The sequence below is a fragment of the Pseudomyrmex gracilis genome, unplaced genomic scaffold (assembly GCF_002006095.1).
Source record: "Pseudomyrmex gracilis isolate BER0280 unplaced genomic scaffold, ASM200609v1 scaffold_224, whole genome shotgun sequence".
In the NCBI taxonomy this organism is placed as follows: Eukaryota; Metazoa; Arthropoda; class Insecta; order Hymenoptera; family Formicidae; genus Pseudomyrmex; species Pseudomyrmex gracilis.
Window position 1 is genome coordinate 13,661 of NW_018020808.1, and position 27,684 is coordinate 41,344.

A 27,684-nucleotide genomic window follows, 5' to 3' on the forward strand; every position below is an offset into this window, starting at 1 on the left:
AAATTTTTGTTAGTAGTCAGCTCTTCGCAGCCATATTGACTTTTGTAAAGCAAGAAATTATACAGTACTTACGATTTTATGCAACGTATAAATTTATATATTTTTATTTTTCTATGAAAAGGTTATATTATTGAAATTTCTCAAATGTAAGCTATGCAGTAGTTTAACTTTAGTTATAATGAAAACTTTAGTTATAATGAAAAACAAGAAATTAAATGTGATAGCTTATCTGTTTCCTAACTGTTAGTACACCAGCTGAAATACAGTTCCACCTGATTGCTAATATACCAACTGAGATGTTATTTTGGAAACTTTTTTACATTTCTTTACATGAAATTTGGAATAACTGTCAGTTTCAGTGTTTGTTGAGAGAAAACAATATATGTTGCAAGAATCACATATTGTCATTTCTCACTTTTGACATAATAAAAGCAAATATGACTATGACGAGCCTTGTACACTTTTCTTATTTTTCATAAATTGAACTCGAGACTTAGTTGACAAACTTGATTTTAGTTTTCGCTTTTTTTAGTACTTATAATTACTTATTATTTCGAATTTCAATATCGGTATGTCCCTTCAAAATGATAATTGTTAAATTTCACAAATATTGTTTTTGTGAAAACTCGACAAGAAAAACGAAATGTTTTTAATATCAGCATTTCTTGTTATGTTGCCAAACAGCCAAAATAATTTATAACTCGTGTTGAGAAAACAGTTCATTTACTGCATCTAATGCTCAATTTAACATTCATACTGCTTCGATTTTAAAAGTGGAAAGAGTGATATAACAACTTGCCAGATGTTACAACATATTTTTACCTACAATGTTATACCATTTTTTTTTTTTTTTTTTGCATTTTTCCTTCATATAATCATGGTGACAAAGATGAATATAATTAATATGGCTGATGTCTCTGAAACTGACGTGGTCCTGGACCATTTCCTCTTGGTTTTGGTCCATATCCCATATTTTCATAACCATCATAACCAGCATAATCATAGTTCGCATACATGTCATCATAGCCACCATGATAACCATTATAATCCGGAATATAGCCGTAACCTCCGCCATAACCATATCCATAACCAGGTGCCCAGAAACCTTGATTCCTTGGATCTGGATTGACTTTCACCTTCTTCACATCCACTTCCTTACCATTTATCGTCTGCTTAGGTGTCTTCAATAATTTATATACTACTTCTTTTGAATCAAAGGTGATAAAGCAAAACCCTTTGCGTTGATTTTTGACTTTGTCAAATGGTGCTTGCAGTTCGACTATGGTACCGTATTGTCCAAAATACGTTTTGATATCTTCGTCAGTAATTTCTGGTGTAAGACCACCTACGAAGATTTTCCCATGCTGTGGTTTTTTGCTAACTCGCTTTGGGTCTACCTATATAATAAATCAAAAGTATATAAGTATGTTGTCATAGTCAAGGAAGTACAAGACTATCTTCTTATTATATTGCAAATATTTAGGAAATATATTTTTTGCATAAACAATCATATTCACGTGTACAAGAGAAAGATAGAATGTGTGTGTGTGTGTGTGCATACACGCACGCATATATACATGTATATATATACATATATGTATATATATATATATGTGTATATGTATATTTATTTATTTATTTATCTGGTTATATATACACAAATATACATATTCAAGATATAATTTTATAAAATATAAAATATATTGAAAATTTATATTTCTTACACATACATAGTATATTTCATATACATGCATAGCACATACACACATATATAATAAATATATATATATATATATGTATAAAAAATAAATATATAAATATATATGTATATATATATATATGCATATGAATATATATATGTATATGAAACATCCTAAGTTCTGTAATAAAATAGTGATTGTAAAATCATTTTGTAATCTGATTAATTGATATTCGCTAGTTTGAAAAATTATTTAAAATTACAAGATATTAAAAAAGTTTGTCTTATGACTTATCTTAAGGAAAGAAACTTAACCTCTTTATCAAATTAAATAAATATTGAAATCTTGTAAGAAAATAATATTTTGTAATTTTTACTTTTGACATAATATGCTTTTGTGTGATTCTTATTAATATAAATAAATTTGATAGTATATAAGACTATGTAAAATCTATACTTGATAACACAAAAGCTTAAAACTGTAGAAGACAAAATATATGATTGTACAAATAGAATATTTAAATTTAAATAATGTTGACAAATTTAGTAATGTTGATTTTTTTTTTATAACAATGACTTTTTAAGTGTAAAACTTTATTATAAGTTTTCTATACCTTCCGCTTGTTGATATAATGTTCACCGGATGCAAGTAACTTGTCAATAGTCTTCGGATTGGTGAAAACCATGAAAGCAAAACCACGTGAAATACCAGTGTGGGGATCAACTTTCACAGAAATACTCTCAATTTCGCCAAATTTTCCGAAATGATCACGCAGCTCTTTGTCGGTAGTGTTACGAGACAAACCGCCTATAAACAGCTTTCGTTCGTCATCCTTACCAGGAATCCCAGCAGTCGGTTGCGATGGCTGTTGCGATGATTTTTGATTTGAGATAGTTGTATTAGCCTGCTGAGTATCATTTTGTTGCATACTCTTTTCACTTTGATCGGTCCCGTTTTCAGATTTTTCCGTCTCTGTCTGGTAATCTGTGACTGCCGCCATCGTGAGAATTTACCGCGTTGTCTCACCACGCTATGTCGGCACAAGGTACGCCCGATTCAAAGATGCTTGTGCCCTTGAGTTTGTTGTCTCTGATTTTTGCTCCAAAAATCAGGCACAAAAAACGTTCGTTTGCTCTAATCACTATATACGAAGGTTTTGTATTGGTTTGTATGCTTCACAACTATTTCTCAGTGCTACTTGCCTTGTTAGCTGATCACCTTCCTTGATGCTTCTGAACTCTCAGTTCTCCGGTTTCCCCTGAGATATAACCAGCATCAGTTGTGTTCTCATATACCGGCTTTGTGACGCGGAAGGAATTGCCAATAATTTTCGTGCAATGCTATATGATGTATCTAATTCTGTGCTCGTGATTTGCTGATACCTAGTTAAACATGTTAGCCAACCAAAGCAAGATATACTCGGATGTTTAAAGGTTGGTTTATAATTGTTCTAACCGCTAACTCGGACTTACTTACTGTCAAAGTTGGAAGATAGAAAATACGTACCTACCGTTTGAAATTGAATTGTCAATCAGTTGGAAGATAAAAAATACGCGTACTTGTGTTCGCAATTCAATGATAAAAACGGTGGTACGGTATTTCTTAGGGCCATTCTACAATGAGTTGAAAACGTCCCGTCGCCAGTTGCAACTACTAGGGAAAAAAGTTTTTACGCGCTGCGGTTGCCAGTTGCTGTTGACAAATGTCAAAAGTTGACCAACTCTCTTTTGGCAACCGCAACGACAAAGCGCAACCAGAAATAATCATTTTCTTTTCGTAATTGCTAATTTTCGCAACTGACAACGGAACATTTTCAACTCATTAGTAGAATGACCCTTAGAGCGGCGTCCCGTTGAACGGAAATCCAATAGCGGAACGGAATGCAAGGAATCGGCGCGACCAATCATAGCCATTTTCCGTTTTCTTTCTATCGCTTTTTCCGTGGCTGTGATTGGTCGCGCTGATTCCGCGCGTTTTGTTTCGTTATAGATTTCCGCTGAATGGAACGCCCCCCTTAAAGGCCGTCGCACATGAATCTCCGTAACCACAAGCTCGAAAACCAATCAAGAAGTAGCTTTAGGTCAGAATACTGCGGTAACTGTAGAAATAGTTATATAAACTTAAACGTAAGATAAATTTCAGCCGGTTGAAATTTTGTCGTGCGGAAAAATCTGCGCATATACGAGTAGTTGCTACGAAAAGTTGTGACATCTCAATTCTACTTGATTCTATGGTCAGTGCAAAATTAATATAATAATTTATACATATCTCATTACAATTTCCATACAATAACTAGTCCACGTCATTGCGTGATTGAACATAGAAAAGTATTATTTTTCCAAATATTGCTTATTTTCATAAATAATATTTATTTGTTTAATGATTTTATTCTAAGTATAGGTTAGTTGATTTTTTCTTTATTGTTTATATTATTATATTATTATTTCTATATAACTTTTCTTTTTAGTTAGTGATTTTTTCTTTATTGTTTATATTATTACATTATTATTTCTATATAACTTTTCTTACATAAGTTTTACATATTATAAAATGTTTTTATAACAATTTCTTATATTTAAAGTAAACCAAAAATTAAATAAAATTATCTTGACTAACCTGAAATTTCTCTCTTTCTATTTTCTTCTAAAAATCTGTTTTGATTGGCCAAATTATATCTTATGTTTATTGTTAAGTACAGAGGTTATTCAATGATTGGTTGAATTATTCTATACGCTCATTCATTGGCTAATTCTTACGTCGTATGATTTACTGTTACGAAGATTCATGTGCGACGGCCTTAAGTAATTTTATGTGTAACGGCCTTAAGCCTGAAGTCGCGTAAGAAATTGACCAATCACAATCGATTATTCTTCTGTGATTTGTCTGTGATTGGTCAATTTCTTACGACTTACTGTATTGTAGAACAGACCTACATTAAGCGCACGATGCGAACGCAAGTTGCAAGTCGGGTGAAATTGACCAATCACATCGATCAAATCAGGTAATCGGCCAACGTGATTGGTCAATTCCGCGAGATCCCGCGACGTGCGTTTGCGTCTTGCGTCCGATGTAGAATAGACTTTATATCACGCTAGAACTTCAGTGTCTGCACACCTGTCACCAAAAAGCTAGGTTAGGACTAAAGATACGATAAAATAACATGATAGAATAGCATATGGGAGGATTATTAGAATCCAATAGCCGCTTAAAAAGTCAAATCGATAAAATTATATCACAAGTTCTCTTCCTCTCATCACCTTCTTCTTGAAAATCAAATTTAAGTGACGTGTAACATCAGTGTAGCGGATTAAAAAAAAAAAAAAATGGATAGATCTCACGCATCACAATTTGTGATGCTTGCGATAACGGTGATCCTTATCTTAGCCACGTACGCATCCAGCCAGGCTCTCGACTCCGGTGTGTTACAAATTCGCGGCATACCTGTGATGAAAAATCCATTATACAGACCGGATCGCGATTTCGAGTGTTTGGACGGTAGCCGGATTATACCGTTCACATGGATAAACGATGATTATTGCGACTGCGGAGACGGGAGCGACGAACCCGGAACGTCAGCGTGTGTCAACGGTGTGTTTTATTGCGAAAATATTAATCACAAACCGGCGTACATACCGTCATCGTGGGTAAACGATGGCGTGTGCGACTGTTGTGACACGAGTGACGAATATGAATCCGGAAAAAATTGCGTTAACAATTGCAACGAGCTGGGCACAGAGGCCCGGCTGGAACAGAAGAAGGCGGAACAGTTGGCGCGCGAAGGGAACAAACTGCGTCTAGAGCTGGTCACAAAAGGTAAAATTGTCAAAGCGGAGTACGCATCTCGTTTGGCAAAATTGAGAACGGATTACGAAGAGGCGCAATTGACAAAGAAAGAAAAAGAGATAGTGAAGATACAAGCGGAGGAACGAGAAAGTGTTGCTTTGGAAAAGTACAAACCCTCCGAGTTGGAGGAACCAGCTACGGAGGATACGGCTGATGGCGAGGAAGATTTGACAGAGGCCGAGAATTACTTTAAGATGTTAGATTCGAATTCCGACGGTAAGGTAACAATAGAGGAGTTGCAAACCAGGAGTACATTTGATAAAAACAAAGATAGCGCTGTGTCAGAAGAAGAAGCGTTGTATTTTCTCAGTGAGAAAAAGGAAGTTGACTTGCAAGAGTTTATGGATTTAGCATGGATGAATATAAAACCATTTTTAATGCTAGACAAAGGTAAAAAGTTGCAATTTTCTTGTTTTTTGAAATTCTAACAACTATGTACAATTCTTGTATAATTTGTGTAATTGTTTTTAGGTATGTTCAAACCAACTATAAGTGACAAAGTTGAAGAGCAATTATCTTTGGACGATGCAAATCACGAGAAAGAAGATGAAAGAGAAATGATTGAAGAGAATGGTGTTCCTGAAGAAGAACACGAAGAGAAATATGAAGAAGAACACGAGGAAGAATATGAAGAAGATCATAAGAAGGAACACGAGAAGGAGGCGGAAGTTTCATACGATGAAGAAACGTTAGCGCTTATTGACGAAGCTAATATCGCTCGCGAGCGTTTTCAGGAGGCGGAAAAAGCCGTTAATGATTTGCAGTCAGAAATCAAACAACTGGAAGACAAGTTGCAACGCGATTACGGACAGAATGAGGAGTTTGCGCCACTTGATGGCGAATGTTTCGAATACACTGATTTAGAATACGTTTACAATTTATGTTTATACAACAAGGCAACTCAGAAATCTAGATCTGGTGGTAGCGACGTCCATCTAGGTCACTGGAACACTTGGGTGGGACCACCTGGTGCCAAATATACCAAAATGAAGTACGATCGTGGTGTCACATGTTGGAATGGTCCTGCGCGTTCAACAATAGTTACTCTAACGTGCGGAATCGAAAACAAGCTTATGTCGGTAACGGAACCTAGTCGTTGCGAATACGCTATGGAGTTATCTACGCCCGCAATCTGTAACTTCAATCAAACAGAAACTGATATACACGACGAACTATAAGAAAAAAAAAAAAAAAAAAAAAAAAAGAAAAAAATATTTCATTGTTTTTTTTAGTGAAATAAAATCGCGCGCGCGCCTAATCAGTCGCACGTAATAANATCGAAAACAAGCTTATGTCGGTAACGGAACCTAGTCGTTGCGAATACGCTATGGAGTTATCTACGCCCGCAATCTGTAACTTCAATCAAACAGAGAGAGAGAGAGAGAGAGAGAGAGAAGAAAAAAAAAAAAAAAAAAAAAAAAAAAAAGAAAAAAATATTTCATTGTTTTTTTTAGTGAAATAAAATCGCGCGCGCGCCTAATCAGTCGCACGTAATAAATGTAAATATCAAGGTTCTTTTGTTAACTACAAGATAAGAATCAAGCTGCAAGGATCGACAACATCGGATCTATTGTTTAGAAATAGTTACAACGACATGGATAATAACATGCGTACGTAACTAGAGAAAGGAATTTTTTTTTATTTTTTATTTTAATGTATGTCGTTATCGAAAACGTATTGTAAATATTACGTGATGAAATATCAGAGTTTTACTATTATCTTATAGCTTTTCTTCGTCATATCAATACTTTATATCTCAAAAATAAAATAAGAATATTACTTAGATAGATATATTCTCGGTCTAGTTACGTATTTGATTGATTGAAAATTTAAAAATGTTTTCATTAATTTGAATCTTTAACAAGAGTTGATTACCACAACTGAATAGACCTAGTTACACGAGATCTAATTTATTTTTTACATTTCGCCGTACTGTATACTGCATACGATTTGATATGTTTAAAAACACACTTAGAAAAAGTTTTTTAATCACTCTGTAATAATATTGGACTGTTTGAACGGTGACATCTAAATAATTTTTTTAAAAAATGTCACTGTTTAAACAAACCGCTGTGCAAACATGCACATTAACCGCAATAGTTACGATCTTGATTGTTCGATCCTTGCTCGGCATTTAAAGACTTCTTTGATTTAGTATTGAAATAGCTCGTAATAATAACTGAAGAATACTTTTTCAATGCTTGTCTTCTTGTTCCATAAAATTGGCAGATAAGAAATTTATTACATTGCAATGTAATATCGTCAATCATTGCTAACACGTTAAAAAAAAAAAAAAAATGCGTTGTTACATTCCTCTTTTTGTACACAAAGAAGCGTTTCTACAATGTTACAAGTGCGTTCGTTTTAGGCGTTTATGCGCTGTAAGCGTCGGTCTTTGTGTTCTGGTACGTAGTACGTCAAACTCTCTCTTGACTTTAGACTAGCGCAGTGCGCTAGATTTGACATAGTTACATAAATGTGAGAACACTCACACGCGCGCACATATGTTTTGCTTTAAATATTTTTTCTTATCTTAAGTTTTCAAATAGCGCGAGCTCTGATGAGAAGTTTTGACGTTCGTCGAGTAATGGACGATAATCTATACGCGATTGTTACAAGAAATATTTACTCTTTTCTCATTTCTCAAGTATCTAATCGATCTACACTCTTCACGCAAACTTTCATATTTTTTTTATTACTATCAGTAATTTTTACAAAATCTGTCTGTTAATTCTTTACGAATTTCGCGGAAGAAGACCCGAAAAATGCTATTCTTCATAAGACACCGTGTAAAATTGCACAAAATATTTTTGTTATCATCAACTGAGGTATTCAAAGGATTCAAAAGTTTGCGAGGTATATTCTTATACATATATTAGCCTGTATTAAGTTTTTTTTTTTTTTCATTTATCCATCTGTTAATTATTAACCGAATGAACAGTAAAGACAGACCGATGATTAAAGCGCATAAGCGTCTAAAGCAAACGCACACTCTTCTATATTTAATAATATAAACTTCAGATGTAATATATTACTACTAATATCAAGTTTGATGAAACATATACTTCATATCTCAGTTTAATGTATCTTGAAAGTAAAGTAAAAGTAATAAGTTAGATCGTGTTGTGTCGGAATTTTTGAATTTATACATACGTAGCTATTTCTTAAGGCTCTCATCTTTCCTTGTCGCTGTTCTCGTTTAATAATGTCAGAAGAAAATTTCATTCAAATTTAATTTTTCATTTTTAGATTTTTCTTCAACATTATATTTTTGTAATTATTAAACTTGTAAAATATACAAAAAAAAACATTTTCATACTATATTATGGGAGCTTTTCAGCTGCGTACACACAGGCGACACTAGTGTCCACTAGTGTGAGCGAGACACACTGATAATTGTGTGTTACACAGTGTCGCCTGTGTGCACGTCTTACATTCTTACGTGATTTTATATGTGATGGCCTTTATTTATCATTAGAGATTAGAAAATAGCTGAGCTCTTACGTTTAATTTTTCGATTTCTAAACTGTATTTTCGCTATAACTGAATTTTCCGCATATTTTGCATTTTTCGAAGGATATAAAATAATTATTAACTTTTTATGAAAATATTAAAAATTTATATAAGTTGCAACAAAAATTTTCTAACATATTACTCATCTCTCTAACTGTCATTAAGGACAGCGGCGAGAAGAGAGCCGAATCTTAATTGTTCTGCACTATACATTTTAAGCCTAATGTTTTACAATTTTTTAAGAGTATGTACGTCAGTAATTGGCGTGATATTGTGCATGAACATAAGAATAAAGAGAGAAGAATCTGTTGTAATTTGAAACGGCAGTTTTATTTATCAGTAAAAAAGAACTTTGTCCTCTTTCTGTAAATATATTATGTATGTTTTTATGTGTGACCGTATGTAAATAATTTGGATAAATATTCGCAAAGTCAACTTTTTTAAAAAAAGTCAAACCTGTTTTGTACCACCATTTTGTATTTCCAAATTTTTGTAAAAACTCAATCAATCGAAATAAAAAACGCTTCTCCAGAAAAAAAGAGAACATAGTAAAGAATTGGGGATGAAGCATGAGAATTCAAGAAAAACGAAAAAAATTTTTATAGACTGTTATTACATAGACTACATTTTTGCTTTATGCGCAAAAAATTGGCGTATAAATCCAAACAAAAATATCTTTATCCGAAACTAGAAACAGGCAAATATTTTGAGTGCTTGAAAAAGGATTTTGAAACCTTTGTGAGAAGAGAAAACTTGGAACTAAGTAAGATTAGTACAATTTTAAAGAAGCGCCGGAGAGACGCATATGTCTATCCTTGTTTTTGTTTGACTCGGTCCCGAGAAATAGAGGCCAGCTACCCGACAGCGTAGCTAAGTGGCATTTGTGACGGACTTTCTTTGTCGTTCACTGTCCTCTTAAGTAACTGCCACTAATACGACCTAATAACTGTTAGTACCATTAACTGTGGCTTAATTATAGCCGGTCTTTTTTTCTGTTTAGTTCTTTCCGAACTAAACAAAAACGAATTATCACTTATTTTATTCGTCACTTATTTTTTTCCAAATTTTTAGAGTACTGTTTTTTTTTTGGAAGTAAATATATATACGGTAAGATCAGTGACATTTGAAAGAGATTGGATCTTATGTGAATATTTACCAAAATTTCTTTTATTATTTGTATCATATAATATTACAGTAAAATGATACTTAAATTCAGTTTTGTATTTTTATTCTAAGAGACAATCTTTGCAATCTTTTGAAATCTCCGAACGTATATTTTTGTCATTTATATAGAAAAAAAAGGAGACATTGAATTTAACGTTTTTTTTTGTTTACCACACAGTCAATATACTTGGATTTAGTTTCTCAATTGGTTCAGTAAGGCACTTGAAAGGCTACACAACTCTTTCTTCCTATGTGAAATGTAACAATGTGTTCTACACTCTATGTTTTCTGTTTTTTTTTTTTTTTTACTTTATCAAGAAAAAACATCTGATTGATAATAATTACATGTTGTATGTAAAGCTCAAGAATTTCACAATTTTCTCTATATATAAATTTTATCTTCTTTCAACAATCTTTTATAAATATTTTTAAGTAAAAAATAAGACCAAATTATACTAATATCACTTATCGTTAAGTTTTTTGTCGTTGAAATATTATAGGTCTATTAGCACATCTGAATAACACATTTCACACATAATTGTGCCATTTTTCTTAAAGGAATAAATATACAGTTTTAGAATAAACAAATTTTTTTCGAACATTAAAACCATAATCACTTGCGTAACATTTCTTAGAAAGAGACTATTATAGCTTATATTTATGTCTATTCTATTGTACATATGTATACGATGTTCGAAAAGTGTGGCGCCGGCGACCTCCGGTCACACTGATACAATCAGTAAATAGGTCTTTTCAAAACCCTACAACTTTTATTTTGAAATACTTTTTCGTAAAATGTTTAATTTTTGAAATTTTTCGCGGTACTTTTATACACCCTGTATATGTACATACATATATATATATATAGATATAGATATAGATATATATATACATGTGTGTGTGTGTAATATACATATATAAAAATAAAGTGATAACATACAGATATTCTTTTTCTATTTACACAATATGAAGAACATAATTATAAATGTATCGCATCACGAGGATCACATTTCCGCTAAATTATTATACAAGTAGTTTGTATTATTATACAAGTATAGTAGTGCCTCGCTAACTTTCCGGTCCTCGGTTCCGCTAGCGGAAAAAAAGAGGGAGGTATTGTTCCGAGAATATCCGGCTGTGTTATCTCTGATTGGCTCGACCGCCGCAAAGTCATTGTTCACCCACCTATTGGTTCACTCGCCAATTCGCGCAAAGCCTCGCGTGAAGCACTATATAAGAATTGATGAGAATAAATTTCCGCGGCACAATACCGAGGAAAAAATTCGGCACATTAGTAAAGGCACTGCTATATTCTGCGAGTAAATATTAAAAACTTCTCTAAGAAAGTGTGTGTATGATGCATTATATATACTATTTTTTTTAAAGGAAAAATAGAAAGCTTGTCTTTGAGAGACATCGCAGTGTACCGCGCATTTGCGTCTATCGTGATTCGCATCACGCGCAATCAGACATAATCTCAACAAAGTGTGATTTATTACTCGTGTAGAAAAATTATACGAGAACGTGAAAGTTGAAAAATATCATATGTAATTACTTTTATTTTTCTGGCAACATTTGAAGGCCTTATTTTTCTAACAAATTGCATTGAAGCAGAAACAGGATACATCATAAACTAAACGTTATTTTTGATTAAACTTAAAGAAAAAAAGATGACATTATATATTTCCTACTAACAAAATCTGTCAAAAGCAAATAATTGCCGTCAAAAAAGACAACAATGTGTTGCCGATATGTTTGCTGATTACATTGATTAACATATTTGCATGCTTATTCAAAAATAATCTAAAAATATACCAAGCGTATAAAATATATATACTATATATTGGTACAATTTAGTTTTTTTTTTAATTTTTTTAAATAACAGTTTATATTATTAGTTATCATAATTTTTAAATCGTTTTGCATTTTTTTATAATAAGATTTTCCATGATTTTCAATTTAATCTTTGATTTTTCTTTTGGTTTTTACACTATTCGTAATCAAAGCAACTTCGAAAATATTAAGATGTGTACTCTATCTAACAGCAAGTATATTTATCAAGCACTAAACGAGATCGTTAATTTTTTCTTCTTACTTTTCCTGTCTTCTTTTATTCTGCGACCACTGATTCAAAGCATTTTATTAATTGAAGGAATTATGGAGACAATTTCACAACATTGTTTTAATGTCGCGTTTTATTTACCAAGTTTTTCAAACATGATTAGCTTCTCCTTAAAGCTTTTGGTATCAGTAGACACCTCTGATATGTTTCCGTTCAGCATGTTCTGCAGGTCCTCATCGTTCCTGCTGCTAACAAGCAAATTGTCAAACAACATCTTTGTATCCTCTTGCTTAGTTACCGGTGACGTTGGCTGCGACGTGCTTTGTTGTTTCTTCTTTGGATAAATGACGGTACTGCGTTGATTGTTATCGTTGTCAGTTATCCTCGTGGTCATTATCGTGATGGCCAACAACTGTTGAATACCCAAATTTTCTTTAGACACCGGTTCGGAAGATTGTCGCCAATAGTACTTGTTGTCGGCGGGAATAAACGACTTCTCGGTATCATCTCTCATTGACGCTTCGGAATCGGTAACTGCTATGTTTCTACTAGACCAAAAATCCTGAAAAAATTACAAATTTTTTTTTCTATCTCTTTTTTGACAATCAATTGTTAAGAAGATGATTAGAAGAAGCTAGAGAAGTCGTTTAAAAATATTTTAATAAAATATATAGTGATTTAGAACGTGTATAAAAAAAAAAAACTGATAATTGAGACAAGGCAAATGATTTTCTGAGCAAAAAAATATATTGATCCGTTTGATTGTGAGGCGCCACCGAACAGGTTGCAAGATTAATAAAAAATGTTAGGCTCGTAAGTTTCAAACTAACAACGCGATGATGACGACCACTCATGACCGTTTAAATTTCGCTTTGTTAGATTGCAGGATGTTTTGCAGCAAAGTTATGGTTGTGTTTGAAAGTCATATTAAAAATCCTAATGAAGAAGACTTGGAAATAAAGTTCAAAACGTTTGGGAATTAGTTATTTTATTCATTAACCCGCTGCAAAATATCTTGCAACCTGTTCGGTATTGCCCCACGGATCAAGATTTTTCAAAACCGAACCGAAGCTTTTCCTCGAATTACATTATCAATATAAAAACAACATAATACAAAGATCTTATATTCTCACAATATTTTTACGTAGTGACGGAAGTTTTAAAACCATGTGGCGAGTAAGAATATTTTTACTCCATAGTAAAAAATTACTCGTTATGAATTATCTATATATTTTATTTTTTGTACCTTAATATGCTTTACATTCTTCTCGTGCTTGTCTAAAACGCTGTCCGTAACTTCGCTGTCCTTTCTGTCCTGCTCCAGATCTTTCTCCAAACTGTCGAGCGTCTCGGTGCTCTCCGACGACTTGTTTCTCCGCTCCGAATCTAACGTGTCCGTGCTACCTAATTCCGAACTCTCGGAAGATTTCTGCAGTCTTGGCGGTTTTTTGGTAAGTGTTGGTCGTTTCTCTCCCTCGTCTCCGGAAACAATCGCATCCGCTACGTGAGCACTTGGTATTCTTTTCGGTATTCTTCTAATTCTTCTATTTTCAATTCTGTTTTCTACGTCTTGATTATCCGAACTTTCGGAAGATATCCTCTTCATTGACTGCTTATCGTCTTTTGAAACATCATAATCTATCACTTCTATTTCGACGTCATCTTTTGCCTCGCACATATCAATTTTGTCGAAGTTATCGAAAGACTTGGAAATGTTTTTCGACAGTTTTCTATCGCGTGCTAGATTAATGTCGGACACGCTGCTTCTTTTTTGCAACTCTTGACTTATCTCCTCGTCAATGCAATCTCTCTGTTTAAACACGTCAAAACTTTCCGATGACTTGGACATGGGCCTCGAGCGTTTGCACGTTCGAAAATCAAAACCGCTTTGCCGTCGCTCGATCGAGTCGTCACTAACTAGAGGTTCGATCGTTTCTATACTATCCGACGATTTGAACACGCGATCACTGGATTTGGAGATTTGATTCAAGAACGGTGGTTGTCTGACAGAACTAATCGGTTTTGTGATTTCCTCATACTCCACTAGCTTGTCAAAGTCCTCTTCTGTAGATTTAGAGTACCAACAGTTGGGCGATAAATCCAGACTGTCCGGTGATTTGGAAAGGCGATTTGACGATGATCTTCTGCGCGGCAACTTTGCTTCCAGCTCTTCAAACACATCTGAACTCTTGGATATCTGAGTCGATGGTCTTCTAGTGATCGATACCCATCTTACTTCGGATTGCTGATGTTCTTCCGCGGCGGTTGCCGTCATTTCCGTGCTACTCCGTGACGTCGTTGTGACATCTAGACTATCCGGCGACAGCGAAGTCGCGCTTGACTTTCTCGGCAATCTCGTCTCTAACTCTTCAAAGATGTCGGAGTTGCGCGACAATCGGCTCGATAATTTTCTTGTAACTCCAATAGTTCTGAGCGCTTCCGTCGATGACGCGTTACTTGTAGATTGTTGTTGCGACAATACTTTTTGCTCCAAATTATCCAACGTGTTTTCCGCAACAGTCAGTGGAATTGATGATGAGCTAGGTACGGTGACGTTGGATATCGTCGATGTCACGCGACGTGGTGGACGCCGGTTCTTCGGTCGCACAGAGATCCGGTGATGCGCCGCCGTGTGACTCAGACTCGCGCTTTCTAACTGCGCTGTTAATTAGAAGGGAAATTACGTTACAAAGCTGTAGTACCGTATTGCACGCGATATAAAGATAATAAATGCGGTCAAATATTTTGAAAAGTTGTACAAAACTTACAAAAGAAAAAAAAAACATACTCTGTATTTTATTTGCGTTTTCTCTTTTTTTTATACAATGTTTTACTTATTTTAACGTGTTTTCTGTAACTATTATTTGTTTATAAGCTTAAATTAAATAGATAGAGATAATTATTAAAAAAAAAAATGTAAAATACGATTAGTGGTAATAATCTGTAGGACTTACGTAAATCTTTGGCCACCGGATTGGTCCGATCATTCACATCTTTCGTTGATCGTACAATCTGTATTAGAAATCATACAAATTATAGTTATCCAATCAATTTGTAATTATTTTTATATGTATCATGCAATGCCAACAAATTTTGCGATTTAATTTCTAATTTTTTTTTTTTGGAACCTTGTTTATCCGAACCTCTTTTATCTGAAATAACTTGAGGCCCAACCTTTATTGTACGAACCGATAGTTCGTACTATAGGAACCAATAGTCCGTATAACAAAGGTTGAGCCTCGGTTATCCTACCTGTCTTGTCGATCTCCCGATCGGAGATAAACGAGGTTTCAGTCTATACATATATATACATATATATATATACATATATGTACATATCTACTTTATATATACAAACACACGCAACATATATATATAAAACTTGATACTGATTTAAAATAATTAATATTGTTTTCGCGTTTCTAATTATATATTTACTAAAATAATTGATATTATTTCAAAAAGAAAAAATTTAACACATTAAGTAAAATAATTGTTTATGACACATAAACAATTCAAAGAGATTCTGAGAAGCTATCCACCTTTTTTGACACAATCGCGTTATGCACGGCCAGACATTTGCGGCGCATGCAAACGCAGATTGACTTTTGCCAGCGAAGTAACGTAATTCTCGACGCCGTTACCAGAGAGACAGCGTTATATTCTTTGTCGCATCAACATGAGCATGTCGTCTGATCAGTCTCTAACGGTATAAACTATTGCGCGGCCACTTAACCGCGATCGGTTTTGTAAACCGGTTGCAGATGCGTCGCTTGCTCGCTTCGAGATGCCAAGACTTATTTCGCAAGAAACTTATTAGGGAAAAAAAATTTTATTAGAAGAAAAACAATTAAGATATCGAGAAAAAAAAGAAAACGGAAAGATAGATAAAAGCTTGCGTTATTCACGCGCGTGCGTTTTCTTCGCGGATTATTTATCGCGCGTTTCGATTGTCACGCAAACGCGGCACGTAATGAGAGACACGAGTATAAATAATATCAATATATAGCTAGATACCAAACTTTTGATCTGTTAAAATCATCTTTATGCAGATAAATAAAAAAATGAAGTTTCAAATATTATTATTTAAAAAATAAAAATTATGTGCGATGTAAAAAAATTTCTATAACAGGAAGCAACCAAAAAATTACGTGCAATAATAAAATAATAATCAGAATAAAAAAGCCTAAATTTTATATTTACAAATCTAAATATATTTAATATATTTATTATATTGAATCAGAGTTTTGGTTTTGTAATATGGTTGCTTTCTCCAGCAAAGAGATAGAAATATTAGACACGTTATCCAATATAGGAGAGCTGTGTGAAACTGCTTTTTGGAGAACCTCTCATTTCATTTAATTCTTAGGCTTAGGTATTTATATAATCGGATCTTATAATTAAAATAATTCGTCTCTGAAATGATCCATATAAAGTTACAAGACAATTCAGTCAACGTCATGTCGGACACAGATAAGCTGAAATCTTATTTCCACATTTTTGGAATTGTATAAAACGACATAATCATTGTTGTTTGTTTGTGAGTGTGTGGCGGGAAGACCGCTACATGTACGACAAGTGTAAAGTTTGCGGCTAAGTCTATCAGTTGTCGCGGGCGGAGTGATGATGTCTGCGTAATCTTTGACATCGAATTTAGCTAATTTTGCGAACAGCCATGCACAGCTGATTTGAATGAGTTTTTCCTTTACTTTTACTTTAATCAAGGTATAATTGTAATTGCAAAATTTTGACGGAGATCCTAACGGTCATATCCGGGGCTGCTTTATACCAAAGCAGCCCTCGATTTTATAACAAAGGTCTGATCGATACTGTTTAAGCATCTGCGACCGTGTTTTTTTGCAAAATTGTAGACAGATTGATTATATAAATTATCGGTTATTAAAACAAGTATAACATATGGCTTCGATAAGTATAAACTTAAATCAAGAAATAGGACTTTATAGTCATACGCTGGACATATGTGCAAAATTATATATTTTTAACATGTAAATTAATACACATAAAAAATTCATTATTGAACAAAATTCTAAATAAATTCTAGCAATTATAAAATTCATACAGGATGCTACTTTGCATCACGTATACATAAATTATTAATCATGTTATTTTAGTCTCATTTATACTCTTTATATCACATTAAAAATGCATGCTTATCGCTCGCGGCAGAGATTTTGCTACTTATATCGAGTCGATCGATTACCTCGATCGTGCTATAGTCGCATATTCGAGTGATGTGCTCTCTCTCGATCATCTTCTGACCTTTAGGAAGAATCTTCGTCGATAATGACATCGTTGTTGATGTCGCCGTCATCGTTGATCTTATTCGGCCGCTCTTATCCTTATTAAAGAATCCAATCGACACTATTGGACACTAAATTGCAATTAATAAATTTACAATTTGTGATAAATTACAATTATCTCTGAGCAAACAAAACTAAGGACCCCGCAGAATTCTTGTGAGTATAATGGCTTTCGGCTAAATTTTCTAAAACTTTTTGGTACATGATAGTTTTCAGCCCGTAGAGCAAAAGTGTCAATGGGCACAAAAGTCCGGTGAACAATAGTTTTTGAGATATAGAACCTTAAAGGTAGGACTTCTACACCTTATGCAGCATACAGGTGCATAGTGATACTAATGTACGATGTTTACACTTGAGATGAGATAAGATATGCAGTGTGTGCATGTTCATGTGTGTGTGTGTAAGACAACGTAATGCCGTTCCTCAGGATCAATGACAGGGACGTGGCGAGTACATGATCCCATGTGTGCGTATGTGTGATTAAGAGTGTGATCTCACAGTTTATTTGAAAAATATAGATCAGTTTTTAAGAAAACATACTTGCGAGCTAATGTCCCGTAATTTTTTATATGGGTACTTATGTGGGTACAGTGTTGTACTATCATAATCGCTTATTCCTGAGATTTTTTTCATTTTCTTTATCGCATTTTTGAACTTGGTTTATTTGCGTAACATGCACGCGCGCGTACACACTCACACACGAACGAAATCATATGCTCGCCACGTTTCCTTGTCGTTAATTCTCGTTTAACGCCAAGAACGAGGAACGACACTACATTGTCTTGTACCCACATACGCGGACACGCGTATGTAAATGCGCGCGTGCCATACGCACACACATATACATGCACACACTGATGTAAAAGAATGTCGTAGCTTATTTCACAAGTAGCATCGCAAGTCGATAATACCGCATCTGAAGCGTACTGTATACAGTACGAAAATCCCAACTTTGAAGTTCCATATATCTCTGAAAGCTATTATTCATCGAACTTCGTGCCTGTTGACACATTTGTTTACGTGAGAACTGTCACGTAGCAAAGTTTCAGAAAAATTCGCCGCACAAAAACCATTTTCCACGATGATTCTGCGGTCCTTTGCTACAATGTCCTTTACTATAAGAGACGCGGTCTCTATCGCGACTTGTTATCGATTTACCTTGCTTGCATATTCCGTTTGTGTTTCTTTCTTCGTTTGTACGAAAGACGCCTCTTTCTTTATCTGATCCGTGCGAATCGCTTCTTTTTTCGGTAGAAAAGTCACTTTTTTATTTTCCGTAGAAAATTTCCGACGCGCTTCCGTCTCTGGTCGCGCGCGCTCAATCTTGCGCATTGTAGACTTACAAATCGGTTTCGATATTTCGAACTCGCCGTTCCGCTCCTTGCAACCGTAAATGCCTATACTGATTTTCGTCTGCGAATCCATTATACCGTCTGGAAAACTCTTGCATCGCGCGTTATCCTTTCTGTTCTTCTTGTCAATTAATTGTCGCCTCTTAACCGGACTCAAATTCAGCTGCTCGATTATTGCTCGTATGTTCGTCGATATGCTAGGCTCGCGATGTGACACCACCATGATGACAGAAGTAGCAAAACAAAGCGTCCTAATCAAATCACGATGTTTTTCACGCAGTTGCATGTAGATTGTTTTTTTTTTTTTTGCAAGTTTTTACAAAATTTCCAGCTGGAAATATAGATATACTCGGATCCGTCATTAAAATATACAACAGGTCACAAAGTTATTCCAATTCCCAAATCCACAAATTTTGCAATTTTTCTTAATCCAAATATATTGTTCAAATATATCGATTGATTAATTTTCTAACAGAGCAGTGCTCGAATTTTTTGCAGACTCAAAGGAAATGTCAAAAACTAGTTTTTGAAACCAGTCTATAAATTATGTGACGAACTTTTTATTTTATTAAAGTATAAAACCTTATACTCTAATAAAAATAAAACCTGGTTTTATCTATTAATAAGCATCAATAAGACGCTTCAACATAATATTTTCTCACGGATTTATAATAAATACACTTTTTTAAAATACACTTTGTTCCTCGCGTTTCCCGTTTTGATCAAGACTTCTGTTTCCATATCGATTTCTCTGAGCAATTGCAGATTGCAAGCACCGCTTTCGTAGCATTTTGTCCGCTCTTGATAAAAAATACGAGTTGTGTCTCAAACAAAATGTAATATTAACCGTTCTGCAAAAATGTAGCATTTGCAGAACATTTGCGCGGTAATATTAAATGTCCGGAAAGATATTATTAGATATTTTCTCGCCGTGTCTGTCAGGCACATTATTAGAATTAATTGCAAAGATATTACAATCGCATGATTGCGATTGTCACGATCTTAAGTTTTTTTAACAAGAAATCTGTGCGAGAAAGTCTTGTGCAAACGATAAAAATTATTCAGATATTAATTTATTTGAAACTAAAGAGCGGTACAACATTGAGGGAAAACCAGGACGTTGCAACCAATTGCAAGTTTTTATTATTTATGTTCAAACTTCTCTGTGCAAAATAGTCGGTGTAAAGCACCGACTGTTAAATAAATCGTAATTTATTTCGTACGAAGATAAATCGGGTGATTTCTTCGGCGTGAGATTATTTTTTTATTTTGTTGATGTTTGACTCTTTACAATAGCGCGCGGTGGTTCTAAAGTAACGCATTTATCAAACTGTGTGCGCACACAATTTTGAGTCACACAAAGAAGAGGATGTTAGAAAACTGGCACGTTACGCGCGAAAGTACCGTGTTCGCGTTTCCGCGGTATTGTAAAAGCTGATACGAAATCAGGGTGGGAGAAGAGAGGAATAGTAAAATAGAAGCGAGAATGCAGCTGTGCGGATCAGTTGTTTCAAAAGGTTGTAAAACGAACGCTGTTAGATTAAGATAGAATTCTAGATTTTTTTAATACAAATGCTGAGAGAATCTAAATATGTGATAATTTTTTGCAGTTTATTATTATTTGAGAAGATTGCTAAGATTTTTTTTTTGCGCGGATCAATTGTTGACACAGGTCCCGTTTGTGTGGATCTCGTTTGCACAGAAACCTTATTGCACAGATCTCGTAGAAGGCATATAACATAGAACATTAGTGCTCGTGAAAAGTTGTAAATTCAGAAGAGATCTTGCTACAACGACGGCTAAAACTGAGACAAAATCCACATAAGTTTGTAAATTTCCACGCAAAGCGAGATCCGGAGGAGAGGGACAGCCCTCCTCTGCCTACGCGCTTACCACACAAACAAAAAAAAAACATTAAAAAAGTAGTCTTGTTTTAATACTTTTGGGGAGAGATCTCCTCTTTCGCCCACACGTATGTTTGTATCGCAATAATGTGTGATACAAACAAAAAAGAGTGACTCTTTTGTTTGTATATATTCTAATTCTATTAATAACATTTATATATGTATATATTTTATATATATACATATTAATATCATATTAATTATATTACTTAGGCCGGAAATTCATTACGCGTGTCGGACGGTTCATTCAGATTCAAAAATTTAAGATTCGTCATATCTCACTTGCTGATCAAACGACTTCCGTTTAGTCAGTCAATTTCACAAAAAGTTACAAATTTTGTGTTCTCTCTTTTTCTCGATCTCTCTCTCTCTCACTTTCTTTCTCTCACTTACTCTCTTTCTTACATACACTATATTACTTTTTTCCTCTTCTTTTTTCCAATGCGTATATATATATCGCCATCTGATATCACAACCATAAAATTGCACACATTTTCCAACAAAAAAACTTCCAACGTAAATTTCCACACTTTTTAGACTTTATCTTCAAATATCTTCGAACAGAAGGCACAAAAAACACAAACTCTCTTTTTTCTATTTCTTCAAGTCAAATTGATTGAGACTAAAAAGTCGATCGATACAGTCATTACTGAAATACGAATATTTTATCTTTCAAATATCAGTTTTTATCAGTTTTGTATAAGAGGCGCGAAGTGTGTTTCTTAATACACACACACACACACACACACGCACTCTCTCTTTCTTGCAAGTTTTAGATTTGATGTAAAACACTCATAGTTATATAAGAATTAAGTTTCTTGTAAATCGGAGAATGAACAACATTATAAGCAAGTATAATATTATAGATAATCTCGACTTTAAAGAACCGTTTAACATATAATTGGCTAACAGTGGTTGCAATTCACACGCGGTACAATCGATTTGTTGCTATGCCTTTCTGGCGCACGAGCAATGAACCATTTCACGCGAAACGTATCCGAAGGAAGAAAGTGACTGACTAGAACGCGCGGTCGTAATAACAATGTAAAAAACACTGCGGAATTGATTGATTTTTTTTCACTTCTCGAAAATCTTCCTGTTTCTTTTTGCTACGAATTTGTTTGCCGCTTAACATAGAATCAAAATAATGGCAACAAAAAGAAAAGAAAAGATTAATCGTTTGTTTCTCGACGATAATTATTATTGTGGTAAAAAAAAAAACGTGAAAAGTAAGTGTGATTCAGCTTTCCAATACTTTTTCATTATTGGCTACGAACTACGTTCGTAAGAAAAGATCAAAAGAATACAAAATCAAGTGGAAGCACGCAACAGTAACGTGAGAAAGTTAATCAAGATATTGTATTACGCTTGTGAAAAAACATACATTTTTTTCTATGTTCTTTCTCATCAGCAATAAAACGAAATGAATCTTTGTTCCATCGCAACATCCTGTACGCGACGTTGTTAGATGATTTTATATCTGTTTTACTCTAATCAGAAAAGAATTTTATACAAAAAACATAATTCTTTAATAATATCAAAAAATAAGAAATATAAATTAAAATAGAGCTCTTATATATTTGCATCTACATTCTGTTCTTGAAGCACGTATGCGTATGTACACATAACTGTGATATAATATTATTAAAGAGCAATTTATACACATAATATTGTAAGTTTTTTATTATACTTTGTAATTATTGCTATAATTTTGTATAACACTAAGCCGTTAAATTTGAGAAAAAATAGTAAGAATTGAAACAATATTTATAACAATTGCCATTGTTAGCACGTGTGTTAATGTATGATGTGTGATATTACCGAACCATGAAGTTTTTTGTGATACAGCAGACACAGCTCGAATCAAATGCGTCGATCGACTTTCAGCTATTGGCTATAGGTAAATACAGATTTAATCACCCGTGAAAAAGTCATGCGATATTATTCCAGATTTGCTTTTGAGTATGCCCGACTGATTGCTCAAACAGCAGAACACAGGAAGCACTGCTACGATGGGAAATATCAATCTTGTTGCAGTATGCAAGACGTCGTTTGCGCAAAAAAAAAAAAAAGGCGTGAGTCTGTTCAAATGAGTATGATTGCTTTAAAAAGAGGAAGTTAATACAAAAATATGGAGCAATTCATCTTAATTTAGATCGTTAATTTTGCTCATAACGACAACGAAAGACCATTCTTGTCGAACTTCGATAATTATCATCAGAGAATTTTATTTTTTGTCGATATGATCTCGCAAAGATTCTCGATTCGCTGATCTGTGTGAAGATTAAAGACAAAATTGTAAAACAAAACACACATATAAAGTAAAATTATGTATTGCGAATTTATATGGAAAATACCAAAAAGAAATCAGAGTCTAATAAGAATTCTTTTCGACGACTTTTCTTCTTTACTTTATCAACAATTGAACAAAAACGCGTGTGTCAGTAACATTTCTTTTTCTTTCTCCCTCTGTCTCGCTCTCTCTCTCTCTCTCTCTTTCTTTTTCTCTTAAGAGAAAAACACTAAGTAATTAAAGTGATTGATACATTTAGATTTTAATTAACTAATTAAACTCGGTACACTCAAAGAACACCATTTCCGAAGTTTGTTGATTTTAACTGAATGATTGTCACCGACTTATAGTCAGTGACACAATTAATTAGTCCAGAATTATTTATACAATAGAAAGGTTTATGTATCTCTTCCTCTTTCTCTCGTTCGACTATGAAAAAAAAAACGTGATTTTTTTTTAAATATTTGCGCGGCTTGTATCACGTGTACGAAAAACGCGTCGCGGCACACGATACTGATACTGACTGAGTCGTATCGAGTCTGCGAATACTGGCTTTTCGTTCCGCTAGACTTGAACGGCAGTAGAAGTGGCAAGTGCCAGTCGGACCAAGTGGTGGAAACCTCAGGATCGTACACAAAAACATTTATACGTGACTAGTACTGTTTTTTCATTCATGTTAAAGTACTATTCATATTTTCACTTTGTAGCATTTCTTTTCAAATCTTAATTCAAACGTATCTATTGATATCTACGAAACATTGACTTGATAAACTTTAATAAAAATTTTCAAATTGTAACTCTACCATTGATATCTTTTGAATTTTTAATAACAAAAATCTTTAGCTCAAATATGAAATCACATTTTTCAAGAAACAATCTTTTGTTAAAGATCAATAATTATTTTACATCTTTTATTCAAACACATTTTTGTTCTCAATAAATATATATTAAAGAAGTTAATCATTAATAAATGTGTGCATACACACACACATAAAAAAAATTAGGAACACAATTTATATTCCGACATTATTTCTCCGGCACAGATGTCATTTCCCGTACGTTTCTGAATTCACTTAATGGTCTCTGGACAAGAAATCAAGAAAGGTGAAGTATGATCTACGAAGACTGATCTATGAAGAATCAGAGAAGAGCCATGCACTAACGGTATTATTACCTATCTCTTGCTTGCCAGCTGTTTGCTCGAGCAAGGAATATGGAAAGCTTTCTATTTGAGCTCTCCTCTTTCATTCATCATCTTTCACCCAAGACCATTTAAGATCATACAATGAAAAAAAAGAAAATATAAAACTAATATGTGCTACAAATCATCCAAAATTACTTTATCTCCAAGATTTAATTGAACAACACGAATAATTGTAATATATACAGTAACTTTACAAGATGAATTTAAGACACAAATTTCTATCTGTCAGTTAATTACAAATGTGGAAGCTTCTTAGGTATTTGCGACATGTTCACATTTTCTTAATAAATGAAAACCAATCGAGTATTTTATATCGCGCGTATTAAAAAAAAAAAAAACGATGTCGCCATTTCACGATTAAGAGAAATGTAAAGTCCTCTCGCGTAGCTAATGTTAGAAGCCGATACGGGGCACCGATTATTTTACACTACGTATGATTCCTGTTACAATTAATGTTGCAAGTCAATATCCATTCCAAGAAACAGTTTATTTTCTCCCCGTCATCGTCCATTCACCTCCATAACCATTCTTGCTCCTTTCTCGAGACATTAACGAGAGCCTTTCATAGCAATTGTCGCAACGCAACGATTCGCAATCGCGAGAACATCAGTATCGAATCGGATCATCGAGCAAAAGTAAAGCTAATATTTTCTTTTGTGTTGCGAAATAGTTATGATTGAAAGAGTTAAGACTAAAAAATTTTTTTTTCGCAAATCGCTTTCAACATATAAACTAAACTACTTTTTAGCAAAGATTGAAAGTAGATAAACAGACTTTACATCGAGACAAGACTTTCGAAATAATAATAAATTCTTTAAGACATGATAGTATATGTATCCAAATATATGCAGAAAGTTGTCTTGATACACAAAACTAGAAATATTCCAAATTTTCTCTGTTCCTGCATATAAACTTTAAAATATTAAATATACAATATAGAAAAGAATAAAAAATATAAATTGATAAAAAGTCTACATTATTTTACTTTGTTATCGTTATCTAATCATTGTTCTTTTCTACTCCTCCTTAATGTTTCAATAATAAATCGCTATAATATTTAATTTTTTATAAACGTAGAATTTACTTTTTCAGCAAAATATTTAAAAACGTTTGATTATTTTTATTTGATTTTCATTTGACAATAGCAAAAATTGTCTGATTCGTGGCTCGCAATGAGAACTCGTAAGCATTCTACCTTGCTAGTATGCATGTGTAAGCGTACTACTATTGTGTATAAGTGTATACTATTACACAAAGAATTACATGTTGCAATAAATGTCAAGCAAATATCAAACTGACTTAGAACGACGTTCAGTGGTTCGCATAGCAAATGTCAAACCGTGCGCCGCGATTAGAGGTCACGTGCTCTCTATAAATCGCGCGTTATCCGAACGTAGTTATCCAAAATTATTTCTCATTTGTATGAATGAAGCGACAGTTTATAAAAATTAAACAAATATGTGTATATGGCGCAAATATGTGTGATGTTTTCACAGAATAAGATTAACGATACATTGTCATTAAATCTTGCCGACTGAAATAATTCATTATATTCGATTAACAGCAACCAATTTTTTTAAAAGAAAACCCAATTTTTAAAAAAGAAAACCCAATTTTTTTAAAAAAGAAAACCAAAACTTAGATATACATTTTTTCTTTCATGAGATACCAGACTAATAATAAAACGTTTTAAAAAAGCTAATTGATAATATTTTGTATCGTGAATTTGTGGCGCGCATAATATACATGGAATATATACTTATAGAAATAACGACTCTTCTTCAATTTTTGACAAATATTATTTACAAAATTTTATTTTGACAAAACTGTTGCGTTGTGGCAAATCAATCTTAGTGCAATTATTGCAAAATCGTCGTCATTCACGATGCCATTTTTGTGCAATATTTTCGCAATTTGCCTATTGAAGTTCAGATTCATTATATCTCAGCAATTGCTGAATCGGTTTTCTTTTAGTCTCAATCGGTTTCACACAAAGTTATAAATTTTGTTCTCTCTCTCTCTCTCTTTCTTTCTCTCTCATATACATTTACTGCTTTTCTCTTTCTCTTCTTTCTTCCAACTCGCTCGTATTAACAGCATAACTTTCTTAGGGTTACATGTATATTGCGCACAAATATTTGTTCTCGAGAATTTACTGCAAAAGTAGAAATTAAGTTTATCTTCTAAATTTTACGGTTTATAAAATTAGTAAAAGTGAAAGGCAAATAAAACTATAATGATTAATATAAAAACACATTTATCATTATAAGAACACAAGTGAATCATTTTATTATGATTTTTTCCGTATCGTTAATTTCTTATTATGGATTAAAAGTTTAAAATTATGAATAAAGTTTTCTCTCGTGCTAAATTCCACCATATGATTGCGGAATGAAAATCTCTTGATATATTTCAATGCATTGTTGCCAAAGAAATAAACAGAAGGCAGAAAGAGAAAGTGACATTACGAAGAGAACCTCGGAGAGAACGTTTAAAAATAGAGAGATTCGACTGTACAAATAAATTTCCAAATTTCCATCTGTTTTTATAAACAAGGAAATTTTTTTAAAAGCCACGTAATTTTTTTTTTCATTTATAAACGCATGTGTGTGTACACACAAAATAATTATTTTCTTAAACAAATTTCTCGCAAATACACACATCGAGAACAATCGAAAGAGAACCACCATGTATCTCTTGCTCAAAAAATTGGCAAGTGCAGATTATTATATGTGTATTTTTCATCTGGCAAATTAATTTGCTAGCTGAACTTACGTGCGCTATACTAGACGTATCCGGCGAAGTCGTCAAGGCTAGTTGGTTTCGATTCTCTATAACCAGTTTTATTTGCTCGAGTACCTACAAACAAAATCACTAGTAGCGGTCAATAATTACGCTGCACGCGATTGTGTTGCATTCTTTTACAGACACTTTATTTTTGTTACAAAAATGTATCTTGTGTGTGAAAGAAAAGGAGGTTACTTATTTTCAGTTTTTTACTCTAATAGTTCTATTTATATACAAACTCTTCAAATGCAAATTGTTTTTAATGTGTTCTTGTCATATAAAACGTCATATGGAACGTGTTATATATTGCATTGCTGTCAGAAATATATGTTTTCAATAGAAAGACTACAATAAAGATACTTAAGCCTTGTGTAAAAAATATTCATCTACAAAAAAGCATCGATTTAGAAAAATGTACTTGAGTATACGTATGGTGTATAATAAGTTTTCGCCAATTACCCGTAGGGATATCCGATGCCTTTGTGCATTGTGTTGATGATTGTACTCTTTGTGCTCGGTAATCTCGTTACTTTTCCTGATC

At 33.5% G+C, this 27,684-nt stretch overlaps 3 protein-coding genes across 7 annotated transcripts; 1 reads left to right on the forward strand and 2 right to left on the reverse strand.

Annotated features, from left to right (window-relative positions):
• Positions 1–835: 835 nt before the first annotated feature.
• Positions 836–3,061, reverse strand: LOC109858781 (RNA-binding protein squid-like). The gene is made up of 2 exons (XM_020436373.1): positions 2,314–3,061; positions 836–1,397 (listed from the first exon to the last, which is right to left on the reverse strand). The coding sequence occupies exons 1-2, from the start codon at positions 2,698–2,700 to the stop codon at positions 900–902; spliced, it is 885 nt and encodes a 294-aa protein (XP_020291962.1). The 5' UTR covers positions 2,701–3,061; the 3' UTR covers positions 836–899.
• Positions 3,062–4,797: 1,736 nt separating this feature from the next.
• LOC109858775 (glucosidase 2 subunit beta) lies at positions 4,798–6,747 on the forward strand. The gene is made up of 2 exons (XM_020436364.1): positions 4,798–5,933; positions 6,015–6,747. The coding sequence occupies exons 1-2, from the start codon at positions 5,024–5,026 to the stop codon at positions 6,719–6,721; spliced, it is 1,617 nt and encodes a 538-aa protein (XP_020291953.1). The 5' UTR covers positions 4,798–5,023; the 3' UTR covers positions 6,722–6,747.
• A 5,386-nt stretch (positions 6,748–12,133) lies between these two features.
• On the reverse strand, positions 12,134–27,213 carry LOC109858794. 5 transcript variants are annotated; one of them, XM_020436404.1, is made up of 7 exons: positions 22,780–23,787; positions 21,269–21,413; positions 18,762–19,206; positions 17,504–17,674; positions 15,237–15,294; positions 13,529–14,943; positions 12,134–12,844 (listed from the first exon to the last, which is right to left on the reverse strand). In XM_020436404.1, exons 3-7 carry the CDS (start codon positions 19,176–19,178, stop codon positions 12,416–12,418), a joined length of 2,490 nt encoding a protein of 829 aa, XP_020291993.1. In that variant the 5' UTR covers positions 19,179–19,206; positions 21,269–21,413; positions 22,780–23,787; the 3' UTR covers positions 12,134–12,415. The 5 variants fall into 5 exon arrangements, with proteins under 5 accessions (XP_020291993.1, XP_020291995.1, XP_020291996.1 ...); XM_020436406.1 differs by lacking the exon at positions 22,780–23,787 and adding an exon at positions 22,681–22,728 and having other exon boundaries at positions 21,269–21,508; XM_020436407.1 differs by lacking the exons at positions 21,269–21,413; positions 22,780–23,787 and adding an exon at positions 27,132–27,213.
• Positions 27,214–27,684: the final 471 nt, after the last annotated feature.